The 12,862-nt window shown below is 46.7% G+C and overlaps 1 protein-coding gene across 1 annotated transcript in view; it reads left to right on the forward strand.

Annotated features, from left to right (window-relative positions):
- Positions 1–10,676, forward strand: part of tfcp2l1 (transcription factor CP2-like 1) — a gene marked incomplete at both ends in the record, with an annotated part of 14,367 nt that extends 3,691 nt beyond the window's left edge. The window contains 12 exons of the mRNA XM_080018705.1: positions 2,125–2,230; positions 2,874–2,980; positions 3,293–3,445; positions 4,347–4,457; positions 4,938–5,035; positions 6,248–6,299; positions 6,450–6,543; positions 6,729–6,819; positions 7,080–7,162; positions 7,950–8,092; positions 8,479–8,530; positions 10,639–10,676. Coding sequence (XP_079874831.1) covers positions 2,125–2,230; positions 2,874–2,980; positions 3,293–3,445; positions 4,347–4,457; positions 4,938–5,035; positions 6,248–6,299; positions 6,450–6,543; positions 6,729–6,819; positions 7,080–7,162; positions 7,950–8,092; positions 8,479–8,530; positions 10,639–10,676 — 1,128 coding nt within the window. The remainder of the gene's footprint in view (positions 1–2,124; positions 2,231–2,873; positions 2,981–3,292; positions 3,446–4,346; positions 4,458–4,937; positions 5,036–6,247; positions 6,300–6,449; positions 6,544–6,728; positions 6,820–7,079; positions 7,163–7,949; positions 8,093–8,478; positions 8,531–10,638) is intronic.
- Between the last annotated feature and the right edge of the window lie 2,186 nt (positions 10,677–12,862).

The following is a 12,862-nucleotide window of genomic DNA, read 5'->3' on the forward strand; positions in this document are numbered from 1 at the left end:
ACCCTCGGCGCCGCGGTGTCGGGCCCCTCACCCTCGGCGCCGCGGTGTCGGGCCCTCACCCTTGTGTCGGGCCCTCACGATCGGCGCCGCGGTGTCGGGCCCCTCACCCTCGGCGCCGCGGTGTCGGGCCCCTCACCCTTGTGTCGGGCCCTCACCCTCGGCGCCCGCGGCGTCGGGCCCCCACCCTCGGCACGGCACCGCCCGCCGTCACGTCCTCCCTCGGCTCCTTCTTTCCCCCGTTTTAACTTTGCGCTTTTCGTTTCTCCTTTTGGCTCGTGCTGCTTTCCGTCCGCACCTCTGGGGCTTATTCATAAAGTCGTGAATATCTTTTGACTCTCCCCCCAAAAGGATGTATCTGCTGCTTGTTTCTTCTGTTGTTCCAACGTGAAAATATACCTTTCGACTTCACGGGCCCGAGAAATGACTGTTCCGTTGTTGGAAACAAAAAATAAGTTTGGGCGCCTCTGGTTAATGAATAAAACCCATTAGTGTCCCGGGTGCTGTTCATTGAACGCTGAGCTGGTAAACCTCTACGTAGGAGTCAAAAGGATCCGGTTTCAGCGAAGGACCGGCTCTGGTATTGTTTTGCGTTTTGTTTCGCATTTTGGAGCTATTAAAGAAAACTCCAGGTTTTTCTTTTTTGCCTCTTACCCATGATCAGACGAGAAAGTCAATACCGCAATGCGAATTATGCAATGACAATCAGGGGTCAACTTTTTTTCCGCTCGGCCATGCACGGGGCTTTTTTTCTTCCATTCAATTCGAAAACTGAGGAAAATAAATACATTAGCGATAAAAACACACTGTTTTTATTTGCCTTGTCTGGAAAAAAGAGGGCTCTGAGCTGCGGAGCGCGATGCTCAGCGGTACGGTCCACTTTAGGGGCGTCCGAGATCATATTACAAGATTTTTCCAGGATTGAATATGGGAGATATTCAGGAGACCTGCTGTTTTTACCTCCTCTACCCCTCAGCCCCACATCCCGCCATTAATTCCAACTATGGTCAATTCCAAGTCTCGTCATGAAGACAGACGATGCGTCGCTTAGATAACGTGGCTTTTGAGGTGCTGGAAGGGGTATTTCCCCTGATTTCGCAGGAGCTAACACAGTTAGCATGCAGCCTGGCGCTGTCGCTAGCTCTCTACTGGTACGTGACCTTCCCATCGGAATCTGGGCGAGACAGACAAAAAGGCAGTTTCCCCCCGATAAACGGGGTATCATTTTAATGCAATACATTGGTTCCACTGTCAGTGGAACATCACACACTGATTTTGGCACAGCAAGTGAAAAAGTTGCGACCGAGTGACCACAGACATTTGACAAACCTCCATTACTCTCCGCTTACGGACACACAGTCGTGTTGGAGAGAATCTGCAAAGTTCGTCGTGTAGCGCTGGGAGGCTGCTAATGCGCGACATTGAATTTCAACAAGTGGCTCATGAGGCCTTTGGACAGGTTTACTCAAGAAGCCATTCGCCAGAGCCTGTTCTCGTGTCGTCCGCGGTTCGGACGCCGCGGCAGCCCAGCGACGGAGGAATGAACAGGTGGCATCAGTGCAAACACATTACGGGCGACGGCCAGAGAGCTTTGCATCCTGGGAAGCCAGTCACGCGTGACAATGTGATAGGTTGGACATGATTTCACAGCTTGTTAATTTTATTGTTCTGGTAGGATTTAAAACGGTGTCGTCAACTTTAATCAGGGGATACTAATTCTGTTTTCGTAGACATGATAAATTGTTTTATGAAGGTGGATCGGCCAGACAGTCAAGTGGGGACACTTTAAATGACGACAACTTATTCCAGGTTCCAGATTTAGACTTTTGGGGCTTTAAGTTCTTCAAAAGCCGATTTACAGTTTTCGTCGTTACTTCCCGTAGAGCACGTTTCCTAAAGATCAACTTCCTGAAGGGAATATGTGGAGGTTCTTTAAGGTGTAACCCTCCTTCTCTCAGGGGAGAACTGTAGCATGTCCGGCTCCACCTTTCTTCAAAAAAATGTGAAATTCAAATTGTACACCGAGCATTGCACCTGACCAAATGGCCCCAGTAGCAATGAGGGCAGACCTGGGTAGTCTGAGGCTGCTAGGTTGTCGGACTGACGCCCGACTCCGCCCGTCCACAGAGCATCGTGCGGGTGGTGTTCCACGACCGCCGGCTGCAGTACATGGAGCACCAGCAGCTGGAGGGCTGGAGGTGGAACCGTCCCGGGGACCGCATCCTGGACATCGGTGAGCGGACAATTCCCAACTGTGACGTGAATAAATGCGCTGTGACCTGAAAGAACCCACTCTGACCTGAAATAGCCTTCCTGATTCTAGTCGCTTTCATGCAGAAGTGAAAAAGAAAAACCTGATTGACGGCAGTTTTTGTTTTTTTTCGGGTATAACATACGTCTACAATCTGTCTGACTATTGTGTCAGTGTTTTTTCGAAAATGACATTTAAGAAGCCTTTTCAAGGCTTCAACATTTTCCCCGTTGCACTGTGTTTAAGCACAGTGAGAAGCTGAGGCAGGTGGTAAGTTTCTCTTTGGTACAGCGTCCTGTGAGGTTGTTGCCATGAAGGGAGTCAACATTTTTTTAACAATACCCGGGCTGGAAAATAGCGAAAGAAATACACATCTTCAGCACATAGTTTGTCCCAGTGTTTTCACTTATCACAACATTGATTGCCTGTAATGACGGCATTTAACCACTAAAGTCACTTCATGGAGCAGTGAGAAACCTCTAGATGTGAGTCGATAAATGTTGTTTTTAATGTCAACACCGTCCTCATTATCAACCATTCTAAGCCCCCCCCGTGGTGTCAACATATGCCATGGTTTATTTTACGTATAAATGTCTGAAAGGATCATTCCACTCGTCTCCCTTAGATATCCCTCTCTCGGTGGGGCTGGCAGAGCCCCGCACTCACCCTCTGCAGCTCAACACCATCGAGTTTGTGTGGAATCCCCAGAAGAACGCCTCTGTCTTCATCCAGGTACCAGCATCACTCTGGATTGGAGGTTGGTGGGTGGAAGGTGGGTGGATGGATTGGTAGGTGGGTGGCTGGGTTGGAAGGTGGGTGGATGGGTTGGTTGGTGGCTGGGTTGGAAGGTGGGTTGATTAGTCAGTTGTGTGTGTTTGTGTGGTTGGTTATTTGTGTGTTTGTGTGGTCGTTTGGTTGGTTGGTTGTGTGTGTATACGTTAAATTCGGTAATCCTTGTTTGCCCATTCTTCTCCTCCCATTCATCATCCCGTTTTTGTCCCCGTCTCCCTTTCTCCTCTCCTTTTCTCCCTCCGCCCCCCTCAGGTGAACTGCATCAGCACTGAGTTTACCCCCAGGAAGCACGGGGGCGAGAAGGGCGTCCCGTTCCGCATCCAGGTGGACTCCTTCACCTCCAACCAGCACGGAGACTTCCTGGAGCATGTGCACTCCTCCAGCTGCCAGGTCAAGGTCTTCAAGGTGGGCCGCGCTCCTCAAAACCAACTCTAAGCTCTCTAAGTAATAAAGGTTATTCAGCAGGAATAAAACGTTGAGGGTTTCTTCAACGCTTTTCGTACGCTCTGGAATGTTCAACACAGCCAATGTTCAATGTTGACAGAAATGCTCTGGTTTATATTAGTGGAGCAGTCGAGGTGAAGCATCCATAACAATTTGGCATTTTCGGGACTAGGTTGCCAGCGACCCTGTACTTTACTCAGTGATATCTCTGTCAGTTTTGGTACAAAAAGCATCCTTTGTTACAATAAAATGGAACAAGAAGTGTCTGTGACTTTCTGGGATCTGATCAAACCGACCTGAACATACTTTAAGTTATTATCAATACTCATAAAACTCTATTTTCCACAACACTCAAGCCAATTTGGCACCTTTGGTGGCCATTTTGGGAAAAAAAAGCACTAATCCCGTCTTGGCCCTCAGAGGTCAAAGTTTTGACTCCAACATACAGTATCTATATATTTTCATAACATATAAACCTGCATCTGTGCCAAATCTAAGACTCTATCACAAAAAGCCCAATTCTTGTAGTGCCTTTAATATATCATTGTCTCTGTACCATCATTTGTACCATAATACTGTAAGGATACGGCATTGTACTGATTCTACCTAGTAGTTGTCAGGAAATTGAAGTCCAATTTTCATGTCTTGCAGTAATGCAATTTCTCCACTAGGAACTAATAAAGAAAACAGTAGTAAAATGGGATCCAATGTGGTTGACCTTATGTTTGGTACTGTACCCAGTACTTGTATAATTTCATAGATATCTTACTCTACTGCGTTGTCCCCTACAATTGGGAATTTTCTGTCCGTAGGATTTGTTTCCATTTCTATTGGATCATATTTCCGTTCTCCTTGCATGAAGCCAAAAGGTGCGGACCGCAAACTGAAGACAGACAGGGAGAAGATTGATAAAAAGTCCCTTCAAGACAAGGAGAAGTACCAGCCGTCCCACGAGACCACCATGCTGACAGAGGTGAGGAGAACATCTGTCTAAGGAGACGTCCCTTACCTGCCCTGCGCAGCGCAGACCATCATGAAATAATGGATGAAATGATATACTGTGAAACGCCTTCATACTGAAGAATGACAACAATGAACAGGTAGAGTGGAGGGAGGTTGAGTCGAAGGGGTTAGAGTGGAGGTAGTGGGGTAGAGTAGAGGTAGGGTAAAGGGAGAGTAGAGTAGAGGAAGAGAAGAGGTAGAGGGTGTGGAGTAGAGGTAGAGTAGACTGCCTCTGTCTACTCTACCTCTTCTTCCTTTTGCAATAAATCAGTTATTTTCCACTTTCGGGGATTTGATGGTCGTCTGCGACATCATCGTGGATTCAACCGTGACATCAACATAGAAATAAATTATTACGAATATTGTCGGTTGAACATTTTTCGATTCACGTCCTGTTCTCCCTCGCTCCCTCGCTCCCTCGCTCGCTCGCTCCCTCCCTCCCTCCCCTCAGTGTTCTCCCTGGCCGGACGCCCTCTCGCTCAGCAGTACCTGCAGCAGTCCGTCCTCAGTTTACCACAGTTCACCAACCTCATGCGCCTTCACGGATGGGTGAGTCCACACCCGCTCTCAACCACTGTCATTAACCAGAAAATGTAAGTTTTACTCTGTTTCCCTTTTTATCCTCAGACTTAAATTGTTGGAAACATGTTTTTCTTTAACTGTGTGGATGTATGGGTTAGTTGCAGATTTGAGTCAGAGTGGGATTGCAAGACATCCAGGGTTTGGATTTGAGCATCAAATTATCGACGTCTTTCTAATCAAAATGTAATTCACTAGTTCCACAAATATCTGAACTCGTAGTCTGGGAAATGAATCGGCTTCATAAGAACTGCTCAGTCACCGTGCAGTCCTTCTGGAATGTAGACACGATGCATATCAGAGTTACTCTACGCTGTACAACACATCCAGAGCAGCAGACTGTCCGAGACGGAGCCTCTGTCTCGTGTTCTCCCCGTTGTTCTCGATCAGCGCAAGTTAAATCAACTCCAAAACAAACGCCAACTGCGTTGATGCTTTTTCATCCTGAACCTACACCAGGTCACAGGCAGGGGGCGCCAAACCCAGGTTCCACTCCTGTTTTAGGGTGTTTGAGGCTTTTCTGATACTTAAGGAAACAATGAACTGCACTTGTGAGCCTTACGCCGTTGTCACTTGTCTAAAGGCTTCCCAGACTTTCTGATGTAGTCTAAAAAAAAACAGGACCTGGGTGCAGAGCAGTGGGCGGGGCGGTTTCATTTCATCAACCAAAACTGTTTAAAATAGTTACAATAATGCACTCATAGAAATGGGCGTAATTCCTCTACAGTGTGGCTTCAAATGACAAGTTATATTTTATTTGGCCATGATGTAGAGACGGGGCTTCGCAAATGTTGTTGGTCAGGCCACTGTTCCCTCCATGGCTGCTGATATTTCAAGCTCTCCAAATGGGCGGTCCAGCTGGTTCCAGACTCACGCCCAGACAGGTCGATCTCACTTCAATCCCCAATTCGTTCCACATTAATTTGAATAACCAGACGACTAGCGTGCGTGACGCCTCTGCTACGAAGCCGAAAACGCATCATTCTAAGGCCAACGAGCCAAAACGACAAGGTGCAAAAACCCTGGTGCTGGCGATATTGTTGTAGTTCCTATGTCGTCCTCTAGGGTTTCTATCTTCACTGATTGCTCTTTTAAAGAACAGAAGGAAGAATAGAAGGATGATGTTTACTCAACCGATCACCCTGCCTGTTCTCTCTTCCTCGTGTGCATGTTTCTTCGTAGCAACTGTTCTCCAAACCAGCAGGGGGAGCCGCTCCTGGCCAGCTGCTCTGACGTAAGTAGCGGCGTGGAGGACGGTCCTCTGAGAAGGGTTAACACGGCTGCTGTCCAATTTCCTTTTAGGATATTAATTTGGAGACAGTGGGCGCTGGGCCGCCCCACAGTAAAACTCATTTCATGGGCTGTTGTTCTTTTTGGCGTGCAGCACCTCCTGCCCTCATCGCCGCCGCTCGACACCCAGCAGTGGCTGAACCGGCACCGGTTCTCGCCTTTCTCCAGACTCTTCTCCAGTTTCTCAGGTAACAGAGCGGGGCCATATGTTGTTATTGCATCGATATTGTGATTTGAGATTGGATATCGTCTGGGATTCTGTTCATCATAAGGATACGCCAGTATATTGTTAAATGTTTTCTTTATAGGGAGACACCACTTTTTTAAATTTTTTTTTTTTTATTATAATAAAAAAATGACGGCGCTTGTCCAGGTGCTGATCTGCTCCGGATGAGCAAAGACGACCTGATCCAGATCTGCGGTCCCGCCGACGGCATCCGCCTCTTCAACACCGTCAAGGGGAGGTGAGACGCCGGTGGTTTGACTGTCTCTCTGGGGAATTTCCTGCTATGACCCCTGTGAAAAGCATCCGTTGTCAAGGAAAACTGTCATCCCAACTCATCTAAATAATCTTCAGGGACGAAATTGAATGAAAACACTATTAAGACACACAAGGACCAGCACGTTAACTGTGAATATCCTTTGCTGGATGAATTGTGCAGTTGTTGACTGGGCATTTCAGTAAAGTGGTTTTTAAATGTGCTTTCCATTATCATTCTTTCAGGTGCATACAGCCGCGCCTCACCATATATGTTTGCCAGCAGCAGGACCAGAACCAGCCGGCCATCAAGCCTGGAGGAGGAGATGGTAGGTTGACAACAATCTGACATTTCAGCTGGTTTCACACCAAATCCGTAATCGCATCGCATGCTACGGTCATATCCTCCTCTTGTGGCCGTTGTATGAACGGCGTCTTGGTTTGGCAGGGACATTTGGAGAGCTCAGCTTATTCCAGTAACACAGCGAGTAGTTTGATCAGCTGGACATTTAACATGTTCCTGAATGACAGTTTAAAATGTCCTTGTTTGTAAAGTGCAAAAATAAATATAAAATACACACAATTCTCTGGTATAGGAAGAGATTAATTGATAGTGAATATGGTGACATCCAAGGTTAAGGCCAATATCGTAATTATTTCGTATGCGTGACTTATTTACTTTTTAATGAAATTAAGCTAAAAATTAAACCCAGTTCTAATGAAAAACTTGCCTGACGTGACCTCCGGTCGTAGTGTCGGCTCCGAAACTTGTTGCAAGAGAGATCTACATGGTCTTAATCTAATATAGCTATTAAAATAAATGTAGTTACTTGATGATATCTATTTATGCCTACATATACTGTACAGTACATTTACATGTATATCGGTCCGTATTTGAGTATCAGGAGGCCAAGATGTAGACATTGCGGTGACCAAGTGATGCCTGTGACTTTGCTGTCGCCCAGATTCTTCACGTGGTTTTCCACCATCCCGCCATCCCGACACGCGTGTGTTTTTGGAGTTGAACGCGTTTGTTACGAAACGTATGTATGAGACGCGCGAGATGTACGAGGCGTCCCCCGCGGCGCTGAGGACTTCCCGGTTCTCCTCCCGCAGTCTATCACGCCGTGTACCTGGAGGAGCTCACGCTGCTGGACCTCTCTGAGAAGATCTCCATGCTGTACAGCGTCACGCCGCAGCAGATCACGCACATCTACAGACAAGGGCCCACGGGGATCCACATCCTGGTCTCAGACGAGGTACACGTGCATTCCAAAGGCTTTTTACGATGAAATACTCCCACAGCACAAAACTACCCTCATACTAACCATGCAAGATGTCTGAAACACTTAGAACCGTGCTTATTATTATTATTATTATTATTATTATTATTATTATTATTATTATTACTATTATTATTACTATTATTATTATTATTATTATTATTATGGCCGACATTGTTGAACCCATTGATGGTTTGTTAACCAGGAGGGAGAGAGGGGGTGGGGGCTTTGAATTCAAGGTGATTTTTGAATCTGTTTCTGCAAACCTTTGGGGTAAGGGTCAGGGTTAGGGTTGGGGATACTCGGACGCTGAGAGGAACTTTCCAATCGTCGAGCGTTGACTTTGTCCTATTTCGTTCCAGATGGTGCAGAACTTCAGCGAGGAGGCCAACTTCGTCATCAGCACAATGAGAGGTCTCTTTTTTTTTTTTGCTCTATGTTTTTCCTAACACGGTGGAATCGCGGGCGGGAAGCCATTTTATCCTTTTTCTAACCTCGCTCCACGGCCCCAAAATGTGATCTGTATCTAGACACGTTATCTAGGCGATGAGGTCCCACCACGGAGAAAACACCCTTTTTTCGGTCCCCGCTTAAGGTCTGCTTCTCCGTCTGCAAGGAAGCCAACGTGCACGGGTGTCGCTCGGAGACGTGGGCGTGGCAGTTGGCTTTTGGCTATTGCACGGACTAGGTAGCGAATAGACTCGCCAAGCTGCTCACTGTCTCCTTCCTGAAGCCTCCCCTGTTCCAGCCCTCAGACAAACCCCCTCAGTAACCCTACAAACTAAGGTATACCCCAAAAAGACCACTCCAGTAAAGGACAGCTCTATTCTAGTGATTGCCAAACCAACTGGCAATCACTAGAATAGAGCTGTCCTTGTCTACTTTTGTCTTCAGGAGATGTTTCTATATGTGGGCTAGGCTAACCGTTTAGATCCTATAATGTGCTCTTCTTAACTTTTTACCATCTACAAGAAGGGTACTCAAATTTAAGTGACTTTTGTTCCTCTATACTAAAAAGATAAGTAGAACCGTTGCGTTAAATGCAGGTAAAGTATTTATTAAAGCGTTGCAAAAGGTGTAATTTATCAACACATCATACAGACAGGTTGTGATTATTGGTATTGATTAAATCAAACAATCAATCAGATCAACATCGTTAAAAGAAAAATAAAAAGTAATAAAAACATACCCTACTGCTTCCCCTATCCTACCTGTTTTGGCTTTATTATCATTTGGAGTCAGCAGAAGCACCTGATCAGGAACCTGAGGTGCCCTCCCGAACGCCTCCCGGTGCAAGGAGCCCAGTAGCCTCACTCAGTTGAACAATCAGCGCACGCTGGGGGGGATTCCAGTGTCCTCATTTTCCAGAGAAGAGGTTGGCGTGACAAAGTCCCGGACTTCAAGTTGCTTCTTGGTCGGGCGTAGTAATCCTCTTGGAGTTCTTGTCGCGTCCTCTCCAGAGCGAGGCCATCCCGATGTGTTCTGCTCGTCCCGTCTTTTTAAAAGTTCTGCCAACGTCTCTTTCCCTTTAGGATAACATGATCGGTGACTCACGCTTGCTGCTCTGTCGACATCCTTTTCCTCATTCTTCTTTGTGCAACCTGGCTTGTTCGGGACTTTCCACATGACTCATCCCCCCGTGGCTTTCTGACATTTTAGGTTCTTTCTTAAAATGGCCGTCCCAGGCTCAGCTCACATAAAGTCTCACTTTACATGTAAAACTTTTACTATAAATACCTGAATTAATTTTTTCGGACTTCACTGGTATTTTAAATACATATACATTCCCTGTCCCTAAATCGTTCACCTCCTCATTGCATTAGTTGCAACAATCAACAATCAACAATCTTCTTTCTCATATTCAACCATTTGCTTAACATCATTTCCATCAGGTAATTATTTCTTATTGTTACTTATAGATCATAAAATAATAAAGAATTATTAACAATCGTTAAATCAACCGTTATCATTGTAAGTCCTTAAATCGTACATGTTAAAGACAATTGAATTGAGACATATTGTCTTTATTAGTGTATTTCAAGAGAGATCGATTCTTTATTTATCACCACAACACATCTCATCTCCATCTTCTTCCACCACCTCTCAGAGTGTGGGCAAGTCCTCCAGCGTCGATACTGCTCTCCCCGCTCCGACTTGGCCTCCTCCTCCTGCAGCTCCTCGCGTAGCTCCTCCCACACTCATCCGCAGCTCCTCCCGCAGCTCCTCCCGCAGCTCGCTCCGCAGTTCCTCGCGTACCTCCTCCTGCAGCTCCTCCCACTGTTCCTGGTGTACCTCCTCCGGCAGCTCCGCCACACGTAGCTCGTCCCATTGCTCCTCCCCTATCGCCTCCCGCAGTTCCCCGCGTAGCCCCTCCCGCAGCTCCTCCTGCAGCTCCTCCCGCAGCTCCCCGCGTAGCTCCTCCCGCAGCTGACGGGACTAGATACGGATCACGTTTTAATGGCAGGTGTGAAAGGGGCCGATCTGTTCATCTCGTCTCATTTCCCGTCTCCTCTGGTTTGCAGATGGAAACACGGACGGCTACCACGTGGTGTTGAAATGAAACCTGCACGCCGCGGGGAGTCGTCACGCTTTTTGCAGCGTTCATAATGGAATAATACTGGAATTTGATAACACCGATTCTTCCAGGTTCCAGGTCTATCTCCCAACAACTTTCAGTCCAGCAAGGAGCTCTCTAGCTCGCTGTTGTTTGCTGCCTTCTCTGTGCTTGTTGTTGATTTTTGGTTCTCCTTTTGCACCTTTGTGCATTTTATGAAGTTATCGATTACTATTTCATATGCATGTGTAATTAGCTGTAAACAGTGCTTACAATGTACAGTATTAGCCATCCACACGCACATTTCTGTCTTAAATCACTACGAAACGATGAAAGGTAGGATGAGACGATGTGTTATATATGAGGTTATATAACATGATAGTTATGAGTGTTTTTTCTTTCTTTTTTAAGATCATCTCCAGACCATGTTTCAAATAAATGAAAAATTATTTGTGATCACGGAACGTACGAATGAACAAATATTCAATATTCATATGAAGACCCTTGAAAAGTTAGTATGCCATAGTTCTGCAACTTCCATCTCCATTGTGTTTTGTGTTTGTTCCTTTTTTCTATGATTCTGCCTGAAGTGGATATTAAATGTAGAGCGATACAGGTGGTGTTTGCTCAATACTGTGAAATCCGGTCACTTCACAGAAGGTTTTGCAGCTCAGCATCTCTCCGCCTGGATTTATGGAAACAGCTGAATCACAATTTAAAGTGTAGAGATGAACGTGTTTCACTCAGAATAAAGCATTTGTTGCACGACACGGGTCCAGTCGCTCGCCCTCGTGTTGTTGTTTATTTATTCTCCACCTTAACAAAATAAACCCGTGCCTCACCGTTTTGTCATATGTTGACATATGGTGGCCGTGGTGGGATCAACCGGTAGAGAGCGTAGGTGGATCATTATTTTCTGGTTTTCTCTGGAAGTAAGATGCGGGAAGGGGAGAGCTAGGAGAGGGGGCCGGACTGTCCCGGTTCCAGAACCACGGCCGGAACCGGGTGGCTCCACCGGGGCTTATTCGGAAGGTGGAGGATGGAGCCACTGGAGGGGCCACAGGTACTGAGGATGACAAGGGCAGGGGGGCCGGACTGAGCCGGGAAGCGTCCTCCCTGGTGATCCAGACTGTGATATGCCCTCTGGACGGTGGCGTAGCGGTGATCCACTGTGTTCTCCTCCCTGCTCGGACAGTTAGTAAACCGCTTGTACTTCAGGAGTTGGTGTCGTAAATTACCTTGTGCGCCGTGCCGCGCAATGATGACGCAGTGACGTGACGACGCGGTGTCGACCCTCTGCGGCCAGTTACAGCGTCCCGAGTTGCGGTGAAACGCAGCATTAATACTAACATGAGTTACAGTTTTCCGACTTCCCTTGGAACGCAGCGTCAGCCCCTGCTGTCTGTCGTCTCAACCCAGCGGCAACCCTGTGCAAAGCAACCACTGTGGACTGATGGAGTCGACGCAGCGCACCTCGCCCCGCCCCCCGCCCCCCGCCCCCCAGTGCCACACCCTGCCCATATACTGGTACAACAAATTGGATGATGACGTCATAAAACCCCACACGCTCCACCACTCGACTGGAAGTAGCAGAACGTTGGTGAACTGGTGATACGCTAATGTTCTTCTACTTGCAGGACTTTTGCAACGTTTTTTTCTTTTGACTAATTCCTGCTCCAAATATAAATCGATGTGGATCAAACTTGGACCACAAGATGTCTGACATGTCCCCGATCCAAAGACACCTCTTTCATGTCCGTGGGTGCAGACACTTTCAGATGGAAAAATGTAGAAAAGTAGAAAAATAATAACAACAATTTTAACAAAAACAATGGGTTCCACCCCTAATGATAATAATATGCTGTATCTTTTGGCCTTTTAGCCCTCAAATGATTTGTTTTGGCAAATAAATGCGAAGCGTCATGCATGAAAGTAATTGACTCCCGCCAAAGATATTTATTTTGGTGGAAATCAAATCGAGTCGTGAACATGAATTTATGCAAAATTACTTTATTTTCTGCATTATTTTACTCCTCAGTGTTTATTTTCACTGTATGAGTTGAAGATTCTCTCTCTGTCCTGCTCAGCGCCTCGACACCCAAGGAGTGTGCCTTGGTGTTAGGTCGTTCCCGAACGACTCGTTCTTTTTGACCGAATCTCTGAAGTGAAATGAGCTGAATCCTCGACCAACA

The sequence above is a fragment of the Zeus faber genome (genome assembly GCF_960531495.2).
Source record: "Zeus faber genome assembly, chromosome: 18".
Lineage (NCBI taxonomy): Eukaryota > Metazoa > Chordata > Actinopteri > Zeiformes > Zeidae > Zeus > Zeus faber.